We start from the raw sequence: 18816 nt of genomic DNA on the forward strand, positions 1-18816 counted from the left end.
TGTCACCCCGATTGCTAATTCTCAATTTATTTCACCTTATTTGTCAAACATTTATTCTACTGGTTGCTCCGCACTATCTTTTTGAGCCTTGCTCTACAGGAGACGTGGATGAGATTAGAACAATACTTACCACTGATCCAGGCACACCAGGTGGTCCGATTTGTCCTCGATCTCCCTAAGAATAGAACGTATAGAACTATCATTGTAAGTCTTATGAGCGAAAGTCAGATTGCATCACTTATTTTTATTGTCACATGTACCAAGATAGTGCAATACATTTTTTTGCATATAGATCAGTGCGATTACTGTCATATATATATAGTCAATCCCCCATTAAGTACCTCATGCATCAAAACATTCCACAGAGTCTATATGTAATAGTCGCCAGATTTTCGCACCTATTAATGGCACCTGATTAATGCTTAATGATTAAGATTGGGAACCCGGCACACTGGGAACTGAGTCCATACCAATCCCATGTCCACGTGCTCATCATCATCATCACAAGCCAAACAATAAGGTGAGGACTCATAATCATTCACTCAGTTATAATCTGTGTTATCCACTTGTTCATGGCATTCATTTTTCCATATTTTTCCCCCCTCCCTCCCCATCCCCATTCCTGCATTCAATAACAACATTATCACAACTTCTAAACTAAATAAGTTTCTGTATTCATTAAATGAAGAGATATGCAGAAAATTGAAAGGAAGAGAGGGAGTCAAGAGGTTAACAAAAGGGAAAGGTGGAATACTGAAAAATAGGGTGTGATAGAAAGGATAAAATGAAAGAATGGAAAAATCAGAGAAAAAAAGAAAAAACAGTGGGGAAAGATAGACTACCTGACTATAGTAGAAACAAGGAACTGCAGATGGACACAAAGTGCTGGAGTAACATGGTAGGTCAGGCAACACGTCTGGAGGACATGCATAGGTCTGACGAAGGATCCTAACCTGAAATGTTACCTATCCATGTTCTCCAGAGATGTTGCCTGACCCACTGAGTTACTCCAGCACGTTGTGGCTGTTTGCCTGACTGCAGCGCCTTCCACAACTTTGGATCATTCTATAACACTTTATATTCCACAGAGTGTTTTTGAAGTGTCGTAATTGTTGAAACACTGAAATCAAACTCGAATGACTATACAACGGTCTCTTACCTTAAGGCCAGCTGATCCAGCAGTCCCTCTCTCTCCCTGTCAATAGAGAACAACATAATGGACCACAAACACTTTCTATACTGTCCATTTATAAACAATTGGGAGAGAATATAACATTCCTAATACATCAACATGGGATCGTCCCCTCATTGGTATTGAGTATGAATCATGAGTAAGGGTCATGAGTAAGGATGTTGTGTCCAAACTATAGTTCTTCTCCAGAGAAGCTTTTATTGGCCATCCCTACCTGCCCTCAGGAAGGTGACTGTGCACTGTCTTCTTGAACCACCCTGGTCATTTTGGTGAAGGTGCTTCCACAATGCTGTTGGTGAGGGCGTTCCAGGATTTAGATTCAGTGATGAAGGATTGGAGGTTTGTTTGGAGCGTGACTTGGCGGGGATCCAATAAGTGAGAGAGCCCCAATGTGCCTGTCATTCTTAATCTTTGTTTGTGGTGAAGGTTGCAAGATAGTCAGAGTGGCCTCGACAGTATATATTTAAAACAATTATGCCCAGTAAAACTTCCGACTGAAGGGTTGTTACACATAATAGATGGGGGAAAGAGGTGCACTTACCCGGAATCCTGGTGGACCAGATTCACCTGGCAGCCCTCTGTCACCCTGTCAACACACACACACACACACACACAACAAGAGCATATATTAAAGTGCAACAATAAGGCTGAGGTGCGCTATATTTGGGGGCTTTTGCTTATTCCAAATCTCTCCACAGGTAATCAGGGTCATTTGTAATTTTACATTTTACTATTGTCCAGTTTTGCAGCAATAAATAACCTTCGCACAGACCAAAACTCTGGGCTCATTGCTTTGTTCAGGCACTTAGCATGTGTTTGTTTAGCTTAAGCTTTAGTTTTAGTTCTAGAGATACAATATGGAAACAGGCCCTTCAGCCCACCGAGTCCATGCTGGCCAGTGATCACCTGGACATTAATTACGTCCTACACACTAGGATCCAATCATGTTTAATGCAGACATGATGGGACGAAGGGACGATTCTGAGCTGCACTGTTCTAAATGAGATTCCCCAATTATAAAATGAGTTCATAGAGATATTTATTAATAGTCAAGATTTATCTCCGTTTAAAAAAAGGACAAGGGGAAGTCCAAAGTATTTCTGGTGAATGTAATCATTATCTGTATGTAAATAAAATATTTGTATGCTCTTTCACATATTTGAACAGTGAGTTTCTCAGCGAAATACAGATATGGTGACTTGCCAGAAGTACATTCTGTTTGATAATTTATTAATTTCCATGTCTAACTGCACAGATATGCTTCCTGGATGTTTCTCCCCAATTTCCACATTCATATGAATCAGCAGTGATTCACTATTACTTCAACAGTATAATCCAGGCCGGTAAAACCTGGTATTCTGGGCCAATTATTTCTCCCTACCTTCTTGATAAATAAATGAAAACAGCAAACTCTGCAAAATTCACCCAACATTAATTATATCCAAGACCCTCTACTGACCCACAGACCTGGGAGAAAATGGTAAATTCTATAGAGAGGGATCGAGGAAGAATTAAACTTGTTCATTTTAATCAGAATAAGGAAAACACAAAGTGTGCTGAAGATGGCACTTGCCTTTTCTCCTTGTTCCCCTTGAGATCCTCTGGGACCCTAAAGAAATAGGAAATTAATGGTAACATTTGTTGTTTTGAAACTTGTACACATGAGATGAAGCCAAGTCAATTTTGCGGTGCCTTTATTCCAAACTTTCTTTGCGTTTACTCTGATCTTGAACTGGGCTCAAGTGGTGGCCAGGGACATATGTTCTAATTGACCTTAAGCAAACTTAGCGGTAGAGTGATAAGAGTCACAGTTACAGTATATAATACAGAAACAGGCCTTTGGGCCCAACTCGTCCATTCCAATCACGATGAACCATCTAAGCCAGTCCCATTTTACCATGTTTGGCCACTTCCGTCTCAACCATTCCTGTTCATGTACTGACCCAAATATCATTCAATTATTGTTAATTACCTGCCTCAACGACATCTTCCCGCTGCTTGTTCCCTATATCCTCCACCCTCTGTGTGAAAAAGCTACCCCTTGGTAACACCCTGACATCCATTGTTTTTCATGGTCAGATCCATTGGCTGAGACCTGGTTGGGAGTTGATCGACACAGATATCATGGGACGTGGGGCCTGTTCCTGTGTTGGTCTGTTCTATGTTCCAGTTGAAAGAATATATGGAAGTTCTCTCCACATTCATTTAACAGAAAAATTAACCCTGCCGTTTGTTGAGATTTGCAACTTCACTAACCCGATCACCTGGTTCTCCTTGGCGGCCAGGTGCTCCCGAGAAACCCTCACCCGCGTTTCCCTGGAAAAACAGAGAGAAAATTAAAGGATCAGTTTTCGAAGATGCAAGTTCTTATCTGTTCTGTCTTTTTTTACAACCATGGTGCTATCTGTTTCTCACTCTGACATGTTTTTAGCAAGCTCAGTCCTTAATCCAACTATTCCTGAAACAGCCTCCTGCCCTATGGAAAATGCACTACTTTAGGCTGTATGGAAACAGGCCCTTCGGCCCACCAAGTCCATGCCGACCAGTGATCATTCCGTACACTGGCAATGTTTTACACACTAGGAACAATTTATAAATTTACCAAAGCCAATTAACCTACAAACCTCTACGTCTTTGGAGTGTTGAAGGAAACCTGAACACCTGGAGAAAACCCATGCAGTCACAGAGAGAACTTACAAACTCCATACAGACAGCACCCGTAGACAGGATCGAACCGGGGTCTCTGGCACTGTAAGGTAGCAACTCTACTGCTGCGTCACTGAACCACCCCTGGCGATAAACCTTCATTTCTTCTGTCTCTACTCCACCAACTCCACCATGTAAAGCACTTGTTGGCAAAAGTGAACCAAATGGACCAAGCTAAAAGTTAAGACATAAAGTGCTGGAGTAACTCAGCGGTTCAGGCAGCATCCCTGGAGAATGTAGATACTGTAGGTGACGTTTCAGGTCATGGCGTTTCAGATCTTGGGAAGAAGGGTCCCTATTCGAAGTCTCCTATCCATGTTCTTCATTTCCTTATGACATAGAAGGTGGTAGTTTGGCCCATTGAGTCAATGCTATCCCCCCCCACCTATTTTCTCATAACCTATTCCTTCCCACATGTCCACCAACTCCCTCCCTGATTGTCCTCAACCACCTACACAGGAGGTGATTTATAGTACGTAACTTATCTGGCAACCAACAAAGGTCTTTGGGATGTTCAGAGTTTAGAGATACAGCTTAGAAACAGGCCCTTTGGCTCAACAAGTCTACGCCAACCATCGATCACCTGTACACTAATTCCATTTACACCAGGGACAATTTACAGAGGCCAATTAATTTAAAAGTCTTTGGAATGTAGGAGGACACTGGAGCACTCAGAGAAAGCCCACGTGGTCACAGGGATAATGTACAAACTCCGCACCGACAGCACTTGTGTCGTCAGATTTGAAACCGGGTCTCTGGTGCTGCGAGGCAGCAACTCCATAGCTTTGCCACGTTGCTGTCCTGACTCAGGGAGGATGTGAAACTAAAGCAACCAGGAAAACCCCTGTGGTCACAAGGAGTAGAACGCAATATGTTGGAGTAACTCACCGGATCAGGTAGCATCTCTAGAGGACTCGGATAAGTGACTTTTCGTGCTGGTACCCTTCATCAGACAGGTTCTCCAGCATTTTTGTGATCTATCCGTGTCCTTCAGAGATGCTGTCTGACTCGTTGAATTGTTCTGGCACTTTATGTGTTTCATGATTTCAGCATCTGCCGTTCCATGTGTCTCCTGTCACAGGGAAATGTATAAACACCACACAAGTAATACAGAGGAAAGGGTTGAACCTGGGTCACTGGAACTGTGAGGTAGCAATATGACTTGCTTTGGCAATGTTGCCAATAAATGTGCAATTGGCAACATTATCAATCTAATTCTCCTTGAGAGGATAGCAAAGAGGTTCTCCCCCATGAAAGGTGGACTTCTAAAACCACTGCAGCCAGAGTGGTGATGGTGCCCTTCTGAAAGTGATGTTCTTTGCTCATGGAAATAATTGGTACTTACCTTGTCACCTTTCTGTCCCACACTCCCTCGTGGCCCTCCTGGCCCTGTGTTCCCTGTCTCACCAGGATGCCCCTTGAATGAAACAATATTGTTATTTCTAACCTGTGAAATTGCTCACTATTATTGCGTTTAATTTTAGCAGTAATCCCATTGGATAGCATACTCACTGGTGCACCAGGCTCCCCTTTCTGACCTGCTCCACCCTCTGATGTTTCCCTAAACTGTGGGAAAAGCCAAATCGCCAGTCAGACTCTGATCTACTTTTACACTGAGTCAGAAGTTCTCCCCACTGCCATGGAAGTTCCATTTTATACAGATTTGTTTAGTTTAGTTTATTATTGTCACATGTACTGAGGTACAGTGAGAAGTTTTTGTTTGCATGCTATCTATTCAGAGCAAAGACTGTACACAAACACAATCAAGCTGCCCACAGTGCACAAATGAGGGGCACAAAATTCAGTGGAAGATATAACATTGAGGTCCGATTAAAGATTGATTAAAGATCTGCATTGAGGTAGATGGGACGTCAGGACTGCAGTCTAGCTGATGAAAGGGCCATTCAGTTCCCTGATAACAGCTGGGAAGAAACTCTCCCTGAATCTGGAGATGTGAGTTTTCAAACTTCTACACCTCTTGCCTGATGGGTGAGGGGAGAAGAGGGAGTGACCAGGGGGAGACTGGTCATTGATGACATTGTGCAGCATCCAGGGGGTCCTGACATGACATTATTGTGGGCAGAATACAAGGTGACGGGAGGAGACAGACAAAAATAAAATCTCACAGATCTCGAATCAATCCTTTTGCAGCCTACTGAAGATGATGTGTGGACAATTGAAAGTGCTGCTGCCTCCAACAAGAATAGGCAACATGATTTAAAATATGATTTAAGTAATTTGGACCATTACTGCTGGGACTTTGGTCTGTTTTATAAGCAAGTCCCTGGGAAACAGTCTGTGGAATGACCACTTGCAGGTCAACATGCATCAGAATAACATAAATAACATATGGTGATTTGTATGACGTGCAGGTAGATATTCATTTATTTGAAGTAAAAAAAGGCCATTCTGCCCATGCCAGCTCTCACCAGAGTACACCACGTGCAGAGGTTTGTTCTGGATCACACGTGTTAAATACATGATACAGTGACAGTAGAACTGGATTTCAGGTATGGATACAGGCCACAACCATCAAACATTTCACTTCAGAACCACAAAGCAAATTTATAACCCAGCTTATCTGATCTAACAATTGAAACCATGTCAGCCGGCGTAAGTGAGAACTGATGAAAATAAATCAGGAGGGAGTTAAGTGCCCGGAAAAAAATCAAGTAAATGACAATTAAATAAACGATTCACTTACTCCGGAATCTCCCTTCTCCCCCTGCAACACAATGACAAAGACAGTAAGTAAAAGATTCTAATGACAACTATCTCCAAAGAATAATAAACCATTCTTTATATAATGCCATTAACATCTGGAGTAAGACACAAATATCTCTAACCATTATGGTTATGAATATAATTTCGCCACTCGGCCAGTACTAAGTCTGTTCAGGCCCCAGAACACCACTTAAACCTCTAGTTGAAGCTAATTATTTGGTGACCACCAAACAGAGTTGCCGAACAGATTAACTCAAGGCAGTTATGAACTGTGACTAGAGCTAGTACAGGTGCAAAACAAAAATGCTCAGCCAGTCAAGCAGCACCTGTGGAAAGAGAAATCAGCCAACGACCTTTTCCCCAGAACTACGGGAAGAGTGGAGGGATTGCTGTTTCCAAAGCAGAGCTGCGAGAGGAGTGAGATATAAGACATAAACTTATATGGAGATAGGTTAAGACAGAAGCAGTGATAAGGAGTATGTGTATTGACTATTGGCAAGAGGTTTTAAAGAAACAGGGTGAGAAAAGAATACAAGCGTGGTGATGGGAACCTTTCACACCATTGTTATTGAAAAGTGGACCGCTGCCCCATCATTGTTGCTGGGTCTAAATCCTAGGCTTCCCTCACCATCAGCAGTATAGGAGTCCCTTTACCAAACAGGTTACAGCAATCCAAGGAGCCAACTCACCACCATCCTCTCAAAGGCTGTTAAGGATGAGCAATAAACATTGGGTTTGCCAGTAATTCCAAGATCTCCCGAAACAAATTATAAGTAAAAGCTCCAACCATCTGCATTTTCTCCACATTCTCTGTAATTCATTCCCAACAAATACCTATTGAAGACACAAGGAACTGCAGTTGCTGGTTTACAAAATAGACATAAAGTGCTGGAGTAAATCAGTGGGTCAAGCAGCGTCTCTGGAGAACATAGATAGATGGTGTTTCGGGTGGGATCCTTCATACTGTTGGTAGTCGAGGGGAGAAAGCTGGGTGGGAGCTAGAGAAGCATGGCAAGTGATAGGTGGATACAGGTGAAAGGGGGCGGAGTATTTGATTGGCATATGGTTGGACAAATGCCAGAGATAAAAAGACAAGAAGTATGAGAAGGGTGGAAGAGGTGTAAAATGTGAAGCCAGAGGAAGGAATATAGGTGGAAAGGGAAAGTGGAAAGGGAAAATTGGATGTGCATTCAGGTGGAGCACTGGGAAAAGTGGGGGGAGGAAGAGGGTGTTTGCAGACTAGTCATCCAAAATCCTAAAAGTTTATACCTGGGTTGTAAGTCACACAAGCAGAATATGAGGCGCTGATCCTCCAATTTGAATGTAGCCTCACTCTGGCAATGGAGAAAACCTCTGAACTAATCAACACAGTTTTGAAAGTTCCAAATTAGCCCAAGAACACATAACTATTATTGGGCTGAGAGTTCAAGATTTCTATTAAAATTTGTATGAAAACGTGCTTCTATTCCATTCTAAGACTGTGTGAAAAGGGGTCTTGACCTGAAACGTCATCTATCCATGTTCTGCAATGATGCTGCCAGACCCACTGAGTTACTCTAGCACTCTGTGTCTCTTTTTGTAAACCAGCATCTACAGTTTCTTATGTCTAGGAGGTGACAACATACCTTGATGGACCTCCCCTCAGAGCCCGGAGGTCCTATGGGACCCTGTGGTCCTACACGACCAGGCTGCCCACTTTCACCTCTCAGTCCAGGAGGACCAAATGAGCCAGGAACACCCTGCGATAGAAAAATGGAAAGATATATTAAAGTATCTACTCTCATCATCATTTGGCATTGCATAAAAGGTCAACCATATACTGTTTTGTACACAGCATCTACATGGTAGCAAAACATTCCAAGGCATGTCACAATACAAAATCTGATGCTGAGCTACACATTAGGGCAGATGACACTGATCACTGAAAGGAAGAGAGATAGGTAGAGAAAAAGATGGACAAAATTCCAAAATGCACCATCTTGGCAGCCAGCAATGGTGGAATGGTTCAAATTGGCAATGTTAAAGAGGGCATAACTGTGCAAGTGCAGAGTTTGAGAGGTTGTTGCAGTATTGGATGAGAATGTAAAATTCTATTACTTTTCAACAAATGATACGACTTTAGCAAATGCCAAACGATGAAGAAGTTAAAAAAAATTACAAAGGGCAAATGTGGTTTTGTTTCTTCATGGAAATTGATGACAAGGCTTGTGCATTCTACTCAGGCAAAGTGTGATTGAGGTCCTCCAATGCGAGGAAATGTCAGAGATTGTTTCAATCTGGTAACCTGCAGCAGGTTCAGTCTTTGTACGTCAGTCATCATTACAGTCCTTTTCAATGGACATACGGTGATGTTTATCCTTTTATATACTGAGTTCAGTGGTAAGCTTACCCCAAACATGGTCTGGCTTAGTGGGATCGAACATTCATGCACAAGCTATGATTTTTTAAATGGCAATCTAAGTTTTAGTGATGGTTGATCTTCATTTGTTTGCAAGTTAGTTCCAACTTTGGAAAGACTATGATATAATGATATTCTCTGAACTATTAGTACAGTCTCATGATCACCAAAAACCTTCACAATAAATTCAGCTTAAGCAATACACTGTGAATGATGAATGTAATCATTTGTGATCACTATGACATTATCATCAATAATCATTGCGATTGCTGCAAGAAGAATTTCATTGTTCTGTTTCGGTACTTATGGCAATGAAATACTCTTGACTCTTGACTCTTTACGTAATATCTAGAAATGGTCACCAAGGGATGACCAAATAAAAGTCAGGGATTTGAATAGAAATGATGTGGGGAGATGTTTCCACTGGCTAAAGAGATCAGAACAAAGAGCCAGAAATAGCATAATAAATCCCATGAGGAATGTGGCAAAAACTGTTCTCATCCAGAGGTTGGTGAGAAAGTGAAACTCCTTTCCACATGTAATGTAGGATTATGCCATTATCCTCTTTAAAGAGAGAGATACATTGAAAGGGGTGGATGAAGGAGAATGAGAAAGGGCTCGAGTCAACAACAAACACTGAATGGATTGTTCCATGCTGTCACATCTATGTAATCAGAGAGGGTTCACATACGGGACGACCTGGCTCTCCCTTTCTGCCTGGGTATCTTCCATTGCCATCAATCACAGTGCCAGGCTCACCCTGAAAGAGAGAGAAATCAGAATGTTAAACTAGAACAGAAGGCAGAGAATCAGGAGTAGACCTGTTCCATCATTCCATCAGGACTCATCTATTCCTTTACCTTCAACATCTTCCTTATCTAAAAATATCTATCAATCTGTCTATCTATTTGTCTGTTATTTTGTCTATTTATTTGTTTCTCTGTCCATCTATCTATAGATTTGTCTCTCTGTGTGTAAGTATGTCTGTATCTGTCTGTCTGCGTATGTCTGCCTGTGTCTGCCTGTCCTTAAGTCTGTCTGTAGGTCTATCTACAGGTTTATCCACAGATCTATCTACAGGTCTTTCTACAAGTCTATCTACAAGTCTAGCTATAGGTCTAGCTTTAGGTCTAGCTATAGGTCTATTCATATCTATCTATGGGTTTATCTATGAGTCTATCTATGGGGTCTAACCATAGATCTATCTGGGAAGTGGATGCGAAACTGGGATAACATAGAACAAGTGAATGGGTGATCAATGGTCAGCATGGACTTGGTGGGTCGATGGGCCTGTTTTCATGCTGTATCTCTAAATTAAACTACTTACAATGCATCAATGCCACATATTTTCTTTTTGAACAATACACCAATGAATTGTTTGGGCACATGTAGCAATCTCACCATGAAAGTTATAATGAACCCACTATAATGATTATACATGTATTATATAGTTAGTACTCTCTGGGCACGTTGCCTTTTTTCTATATTGTACTTTTAGCCATCTCAACTGTAGTTCTTAGTGGAAACAAGGAACTGTAGATGTTAGTTTACAAAAAAACCCCCCACAAAGTGCTGGAGTAACTCAGCGGGTCAGGCAGCACCTCTGGAGAACATGGATAGGTGATGTTTTGGGTGGCGACCCTTCTTCAGAAACATTAGCTATCTATCCAGAGATGCCTCCTGACCCGCTCAGTTACTCCAGCACTTGGTATAGTTCTCAGCACTTGTCTTAAATGAACAGTTGACTATACGCACCCTTTCACCTTTTGGACCAACCGGTCCCATTCTTCCTGTAATCCCAGGCTCCCCCTGAAACAAGAAACATATTTCAGAATCACGACCAACCCTTGTTTGACACATTGAGTAGTAACAACAAAAAGCCTTGCATTTCCATAGAGCCTTTCACAACCTCAAGATAACCAATACTCTTCACAGCCAATAAAGTACCTTTGCAGTGTGCTCACTGTTATAATGTAGGAAACACAACAGCCAATTTCTGCACAGCATGTTCTCACTAACAGTAACATGACAATTACCAAAGAACTCTTGTAGATGCTGGTTGGAGAGTAAATGCTGTCAGGGATAGAATGTACTTCTTCTTCAGAGAAGACACAACAACCATTCACCTCACCTCCTGTACTTCCATAGATTGGCTGCTAAGGAGATTAAACCTTCTTTCAGCAGAGGATATGAACAAAAAAAGCTCTGGAGTACTTCAGTGGGTCAGGCAGCATCTCTGGAGAATATGGATAGGTGACATTTTGGGTGGGGAACTTTCTTCAGACTGTTTAGATTGCAGAATGTCTGCTTATCCAGTGCCGGGCAGATGAACAGTGATCCGATAGAAGTTTACAAAATGATGTGTGACTAAGGCAGATATAATCTGTTTCCCATGGTGGGAGTGACTAAGTTTAGAGGCCATAAGTATAAGGTGAAAAGTTTAGAGGGGATCTGAAAAGGATTTTTTTTCCAAACGGATTGGTCAGAATCTGGAACGCGTTGCCTGAGGAGGCAGTGACTGTCATGGCATGGTAATGCAGGTAAATGGGATTAGTACAAATGGTGCAGTGATCAGCAGGGAGGTGGTAGACTGGAGGGCAGCGCACCACCTCCACGACTCTACGGCACAGCTCATCTCTCAACAAACTTCACAAAGGGGCAGCGGAGTGGAGCAGCGTAGAGTTGCTGCCTTATGGCCCCAGAGACTGCGTTTGATTCTGACTACGGGGTTCTACCTGTACAGAGTTTGTACAGTATGTTTTCCCTGTGACCGCATGTGTTTTCTCCGGGTGCACACTCCAGACATACAGGTTTGTAAGTTAATTGTCTTCAGTAAAATTGTAAATTGTCCCTATTGTGTAGGATAGACCTTGTGTACGGGGTGATTGCTGGTCGGCACGGGCCTGGTGGGCTGAAGGACCTATTTCCCCATTGTATCTCTAAAGTCTAAAGGGTTATCTGAACAAGTTGCAGGGAAACAGTGTAACTTAGGAAACCTAAAACATCATCTCGTGCTTTTAAATTGTTGGCTGCCAGGTTAAGAGGTTTTGGTTTTACAAATTTAACTGACTGAAGATAGTATTGATTATATTTTTCCACTTTGAAACATATACTTACTGGATTTCCTCTCAGTCCTGGGATACCTGCATTTCCCTGAAAAAAATAAGTTCCAAGGTCACTTATGCAACATGAATGAACATGTGTATTTGATTGAAATTTAAATGAAGACAGAACTTTATTTCCATGATGGAAAAATCAAATAATAAAGGGCATAGCTTTAAGATGAGAGGGGCAAATTCTAAAGGTGATGTGTGGGGCAAGTATTTGCACACAGTGAATGGCTCGACTGTAATCACATATTGTCTTTTCGCTGACCGGTTAGCATGCAACAAAAGCTTTTCCAACTTGTTTTCCAGTATTGTCACCTTGGTACACGTGACAATAAAACTCAACATCGGTGGTGGGGAAGATGCTGGAGTCAATAATAATACATGAAATAACGGCACATTCAGATAGCAGTAACAGGATCAGTCCAAGTCAGCATGGATTTACGAAGGGGAAACCATGCTTGACTAATCTTCTGGAATTTTTTGGGGATGTAACTAGGAAAATGAATAAGGAATGCCAGTGGATATTGGGTACCTGGACTTGCAGAAAGCCTTTGATAAGGTTCCACAGGAGATTTGTGGGCAAAATTAAGGCACGGAATTGGGGGTAGAGTGCTGACATGGGTAGAAAATTGGTTGTCAGACAGGAAACAAGGAGTAGGGATTAACGGGTCCCTTTCAGAATGACAGGCAGTGACTAGAGGGGTACCGTAAGGCTCGGTGCTGGAACAGCATCTATATACAGTATACATCAATGATTTAGATGATGGGATTCAAAGTAACATTAGCAAATTTGCAGCTGACACAAAGCTGGGTGGCAGTGTGAACTGTGAGGAGGATGCTATGAGAATGCAGGGTGACTTGGACAGGTTGGGTGAGTGGGCAGAAGCATGGTAGATGCTGTTTAATGTGGATAAATGTGAGGTTACCCACTTTGGTAGCAAAAACAGGAAGGCAGATTATTATGTAAATGGTGTCAAGTTGGGAAAAGGGCAAGTACAACAGAATCTTATTCATCAGTCAATGAAAGTAAGCATGCAGAGAAGTTGAGTATAGGAGCAAAGATGTCCTTCTGCAGTTGTACAGGGCCCTAGTGAGACCACACCTGGAGTATTCTGTGCTGTTTTGGTCCCATAATTTGTGGAAGGACATTCTTGCCATTGAGGTAGGTTTACAAGGTTAATTCCCAGGATGGCGGGACTGTCATATGCTGAGAGAATGGAGCGGCTGGGCTTGTATACTCTGGAGTTTAGAAGGATGAGCGGGGATCTTATTGAAACATATAAGATTATTAAGGGTTTGGACACGCTAGAGGCAGGAAACATGTTCCCGATGTTGGGGGAGTCCAGAACCAGGGGCCACAGTTTAAGAATACGGAGTAAGCCATTTAGATCAGAGAAGAGGAAACACTTTTTCACATGGAGAGTTGTGAGTCTGTGGAATTCTCTGCCTCAGAGGGCTGTGGTGGCCGGTTCTCAGAATACTTTCAAGAGAGAGCTAGATAGGGCTCTTAAAGATAGCGGAGTCAGGGGATATGGGGAGAAGAAAGGAACAGGGTACTGATTGGGGATGATCAGCCATGATCACATTGAATGGCGTTGCTGGCTCGAAGGGCCGAATGGCCTACTCCTGCACCTATTGTCTATTGGTAACTATTTCTCAAGGTACGTCCTTTTATTCTGAGGCTATGGCCTCCCACTACTACTAGGTTTGTTATAAGTGACCTAAAATTGGAGAATTTAATATTCATACAGCTGGATTGTAAGCTACCCAAGCAGAATATGAGGTGCTGTTCCTCCAGTTAGCGTGTGGCCCCACTCTGGCAATGGAGGAGGCCCAGGACAGAAAGGTTGGTGTAGGAACGGGAAAGGAGTATAGATGGGTGCGTGAGGTACTAACCGATGGTCCGGGTAAGCCTGGGTTTCCTGGCCTGCCGGGTGATCCTGGTGCCCCATCCCTCCCTGGATATGCCTAGAAAGTAGAAACATTCCACAAGTCATTGAGATGGTGTTTGTAAACGATGTCACAACCTGGCCATGAACGAGAAGGAGAAGGTACATGTTGGGTACTCACCGGATCCCCTTTCTCACCCTTCAACCCATGAGTGCCTCCGTCACTAGTGCCCGGTGGTCCAACTGGTCCCATCGGACCTCGGGGTCCCGTTAACCCAGGCTGACCCTGATGAACAAAAGCCAACATTACTGCTTCAGTTAAAGCTTAATACAGCACACTCACACGGTTTAATCACTACAGTGTCTTTACATTGGAAATAAAATACAGATGGGAGTCTACCAGGATGTTACCTGGACTTGCGGGCTTGAGTTAGAGGGATAGGCTGGATAGACTTAGACTTTTCTACATTGAGTATAGGAGGCTGAGGAGTGACCTTATTGAGGTGTGCAAGATCACGAGGGGCATGGATAAAGTGAACACACACAGTCTTTACCCCAGGGTGGTGGATTCTAAAACTAGGGGGCAAAGACTTAAGATGAGAGGGGAGAGATTTAAGAACCACAGAGATAATGTTTTTCACTCAGAGGGTGGCCCTTGTCTGGAGTGAGCTGTCAGAGGAAGCTATAGAAACAGATGCAATTGCGACTTTCAACAAACATTTAGACAGATATATTGATAGGAAGGGATCAGAGGGCTAAATGAAGGCAAATGGGACTAGCCCAGAATGCCATACGTTGACAACGTCAGGTTGAGTCAAAGTGCCTGTTTTCATGCTGTGATTCAAAAGGAAAACTTCAGAATTGGATCTCACATTCTATGTGCCTCGCGTCAACTTCAATGGAAAATTATAATGTAAAATCATTGCAAATTGCATAAACTAGGGATTTTCCTGCCAGTGTCGCAAAGAAGCCTCTGTGTGCATTGTGATGTCTAATGACCTGCAGAGCAAGCCTGGGCTTCAGTAATGAGATGTCCATCATGTATATGTGTGGCACACTGATATCGTGGACTGCCCTCAGGAACAGGCCTTCACGTCACACGCTCCATTGCTACTTGCATTACAGCAGTGGGAACCTGCTTCAAGTAGTTCCCATTTAACCATCAAAATGGCTCTCCTTCACGTTCCCGATAGGCCAGTGACCAAATTTAAAAACAAGGTCGATGCTTAGAAGGCATAGCTTTAAGGTGAGAGGGACAACGTTTAAAGGAGATGTGTAGGGCAAGTTTTTTTTAACGCAGAGAGTGGAGTGTGCCTGGAACACGCTGCCAGGGGTGGTGGAGGAGGCAGATACGATAGAGGTCACATATATATGCAGAGAATAGAGGGATATGGTCCACATGCCAGCAGAGGAGATTAGCTTAACTTCGACATAGACATTGTGAACCAAAAGGCCTGTTTCTGTGATGTACTGTTGTCTGTTCTATCTTCTTAGCCAAGAACTACAGTTGACCAGTGAGCGGGGGCGAGGGACGACCGGAAAGGTGTGAGTTAGGACATGAGCAGCAACGGTTAGAAGAAAGGATGATGATCTGTTGGAATATAACACTTACAGGCTCACCGTTCCGCCCATCAATGCCATTTCTGCCTGTTCTTCCCTGAACGGAACAAACATGGAATGTTATAACTTAACTGGCAACAGGGGCTGCAAACTTTAATTATCGTAAGAAAGACACACTGACCTTGGGAAATGCTCAAGCTGACAGTTATTGCAACCCAAAATATTAGCAGGTTACACTTTCCACAGATGGTGCTTAACTGGCCAAGTTCTTGCCCATTTTTGATTTTGTCAGTAATAGTGTTACATTGCATTAATGCAGAATTACTGACACATTCCTCCAAAGGTTTAATTTGAAGCTTTGATCACACAAAAAATTTACTCACTGAAATAAGTGAATTTTGTCTTGAAATTATCTACTAAGATCAGGGATTGGAATTAACATGGGCTACCGTTGGCTAATTTAGAAGCACTCAAATTGGAGACCATGACAATACAGTCAGTTCTGCCATAATGCAACAGTGGCATTCCGAACAAAAATCTAGCGTTATAGAAAATCGCGTTATAAAAACAACCGTGTCAATGGGGGAAAGGGGGTTAGGGGCTAGAGAGTTTCAGACACACAGTACAAAGTTATTTTTCTTAAGGGGCTGTCCCACTTGGGCGACCTAATTGGCAAGTTTAGAAGAGTTTGAAAAAATGACATGTTGAAGACCTCCTTCGACCTCCTTCCACTATGTTGAAGACTAGCTTCGACTAGCTATGAGTAGCTACGACTAACTTCGAGTGAAGACGACCTCCTTCGATCTCCTTCGACCTCCCTTCGACTATGATGAAGACTATCTACGACTACCTTCGACTATCCTCAATTACATACGACTAACATGCCGACCTACTACTACTACTAAACCTGCGAGTAAAAAAAGTGTCGATTTTTTCCCATGGCAACCTTTTTTTACTCGCGGGCATTTTTCAACATATTGAAAAAACGGCGCGACCTAGCTGAGGCCTCGGGTACGCGGAGACCACTCTCGAGCACGAGGGAGAATTACAAAGACCTCCTACGACCTTGTGTCGAACATGCTGCGAGTACGAGTCGAGGGCAAACCCGCCAGAACTCGCAGATTAGGTCGCCTAAGTGGGACAGGCCCTTTAATTATTTTTAATAGCCATAAGTTTATTTTTGTTTCGACAAGATAAAAATACTAAGAGTTGTACTTTAGGTGTCAATAGAAGTGATTGTATATCATTTTCAATGGGCATCTGCGATTAAAGGAACAGCTGTCCTCTTAAAATACAATTGTGTCTGGTCATTGTGAGGACATTGAATGGAAACAGTTTTTTGTCCTCTCTACTGTTTAAATCCAAGACAGCTTTTTTTTTGTGCTGTCAATTTTAAAAGTAACATTTAAGTGTTTCTCAAGTTCCTGATCGAAATTGCATTATAACCAATTCTCCCTGCATAATGCAAATAGCATTCCCCAAATACATCAATCACATTCCATCCAATTAGAACTTCTGAAATATATAGTTTCAGAGAAGTACCTGTGCCTGATAATATATTACTGGAGATACTGTGTGACCTTCTTGAAACTAAGTGGATTTCCAGACCTTTACAAAGCCAACCACAGCTTGATTGACCAAATTCCCCATGGGTCTGGCCAAGTGAGACCTGTTCTACTGCTTGTGTATTGCCCTTAATTTCATCACTGATATCCACATTTCATTCCATAGGTGCTATATGGTGGAATAGAAGCACGACTGTGGGTGAATGGCCCATGCCTTGGAATGTTAGCTCAGCTATATAAACAGTTGTACAAGACATTAGCGAGGCTGTACCTGGAGTATTGTGTTCAGGTTTGGTCACCTTGCTATTGGATAGATGCCATTACACTGGAAAGATGCAAGGAAGCAAGGAAAACTAAAGCAAAAACAGCAGGACTAATGTAAGCACAGAATAAGGTGATTTTTTTAACAGAGTTTCTCTAATTTAACAGAGAAGATTATACTTACAATTGTTCCTGATTCACCTCTCTCGCCCTGTGTAAAAGCAAAAACATTTACTTTGTGAATCATTTTGAACATAAATAAGTTATTTGCCAGGGAGTTGGGTAGATAGTTCTTCACCCCCATGGGCCGAGAATGTTCAGCCATGGATGGTCATCAAGAAAGGGTCGATCTATGTTTGAGCATTTGCCACATGTTAAGTAACAGATGGAATGAAGATTGACAAATTAGTCAGTCTACTAACTATTGGAGCTATTTAGATTTGCTTGACAAAATTCATGGTGTCCTGGGGTCCTGGTTTGAGATCAGCTCCAACCAAAGCTGCAAGAAATTGCAGACAGTTGTGGACGTAGCCCAGACCATCACGCAAACCAACCTCCCTTCCATTGACTCCACCTACACTTCACACTGTCTCGGCAAGGCCACTGGCATAATCAAGGACTAGTCTCACCCTGGTCACCCTCCATCTTCTCCCCTCTCCCATCAGGCAAAAGGTACAGAACTGTGAAAACACATACCTCCAGATTCTGGGGCAGTTTCTCCCCGCTGTTATCAGGCAATTGAACCATCCTATCACCAACAAGTTAGTGGTCCTGACCTACCATCTACCTCAGTTGAGACCTTCGGACTATCTTTAATCGGACTTCACTGGACTTTATCTTGCACTAAACATTATTCCCTTTATCCTGCATTTTATCCTAATTTTCCATTCTTCATTCCAAATACTACCTAATTTGTGATAAATACAAATGCGGAGTTATGGCAGGTGCTATTCATCCGAACAAGTGTGAGGTGTTGCACTTTGGAAGGTTAAATGTAAGGGAAAAGTATACAGTTAATGGCAAGACCGTCAATAACATTGATGTACAGAAGGATCATAGGATCTAAGTCCATAGCTCCCTGAAAGCAGCAACACAAGTGGAATCTCGACAAACTTGGATTGTTTTCTCTGCAGTATCTCAGGTTGAGGAAAGATCTGATGGAAGCATATCAAATTATGGGTGACGTAGATAGATAGATGAGATAGAACCTTTCTCCCATGGTGGAAAGTGGAGTGGAGGAAGATAGGATCGTGACATTTAAGAGACTTGTAGGATGGGCACATGAATGTTCAGAGAATGAAGAAATATGAATCACATGCAGGCAGAGGATATTAGGATAAAACGGCATTATGTTCGGCACAGACATTGTGGGCCGAAGGGCATACTTTTGAGCTGTACTGTACTCTGTTCA

At 42.5% G+C, this 18816-nt stretch overlaps 2 protein-coding genes across 2 annotated transcripts in view; both read right to left on the minus strand.

Moving 5' to 3' along the window:
- Nucleotides 1-3179, minus strand: part of LOC129704921 (collagen alpha-1(VII) chain-like) — a 128948-nt gene extending 125769 nt beyond the window's left edge. The window contains exons 1-4 of the mRNA XM_055648330.1: nt 3165-3179; nt 1734-1778; nt 1160-1195; nt 131-175 (exon numbers count right to left, since the gene is read on the minus strand). Of these exons, the coding sequence (XP_055504305.1) occupies nt 131-175; nt 1160-1195; nt 1734-1778; nt 3165-3179 (141 nt within the window). The remainder of the gene's footprint in view (nt 1-130; nt 176-1159; nt 1196-1733; nt 1779-3164) is intronic.
- LOC129704692 (collagen alpha-1(VII) chain-like) overlaps nt 2848-18816 on the minus strand; it is a 103327-nt gene continuing 87358 nt past the window's right edge. The window contains exons 35-46 of the mRNA XM_055647987.1: nt 17590-17616; nt 15632-15676; nt 14201-14305; nt 14027-14098; nt 12138-12173; nt 10776-10829; nt 9712-9780; nt 8248-8361; nt 6603-6623; nt 5411-5464; nt 5244-5315; nt 2848-3508 (exon numbers count right to left, since the gene is read on the minus strand). Coding sequence (XP_055503962.1) covers nt 3410-3508; nt 5244-5315; nt 5411-5464; nt 6603-6623; nt 8248-8361; nt 9712-9780; nt 10776-10829; nt 12138-12173; nt 14027-14098; nt 14201-14305; nt 15632-15676; nt 17590-17616 — 768 coding nt within the window. The 3' untranslated portion in view covers nt 2848-3409. The remainder of the gene's footprint in view (nt 3509-5243; nt 5316-5410; nt 5465-6602; nt 6624-8247; nt 8362-9711; nt 9781-10775; nt 10830-12137; nt 12174-14026; nt 14099-14200; nt 14306-15631; nt 15677-17589; nt 17617-18816) is intronic.

The sequence above is a fragment of the Leucoraja erinacea genome, chromosome 16 (assembly GCF_028641065.1).
Source record: "Leucoraja erinacea ecotype New England chromosome 16, Leri_hhj_1, whole genome shotgun sequence".
NCBI classification, from domain to species: Eukaryota; Metazoa; Chordata; class Chondrichthyes; order Rajiformes; family Rajidae; genus Leucoraja; species Leucoraja erinaceus.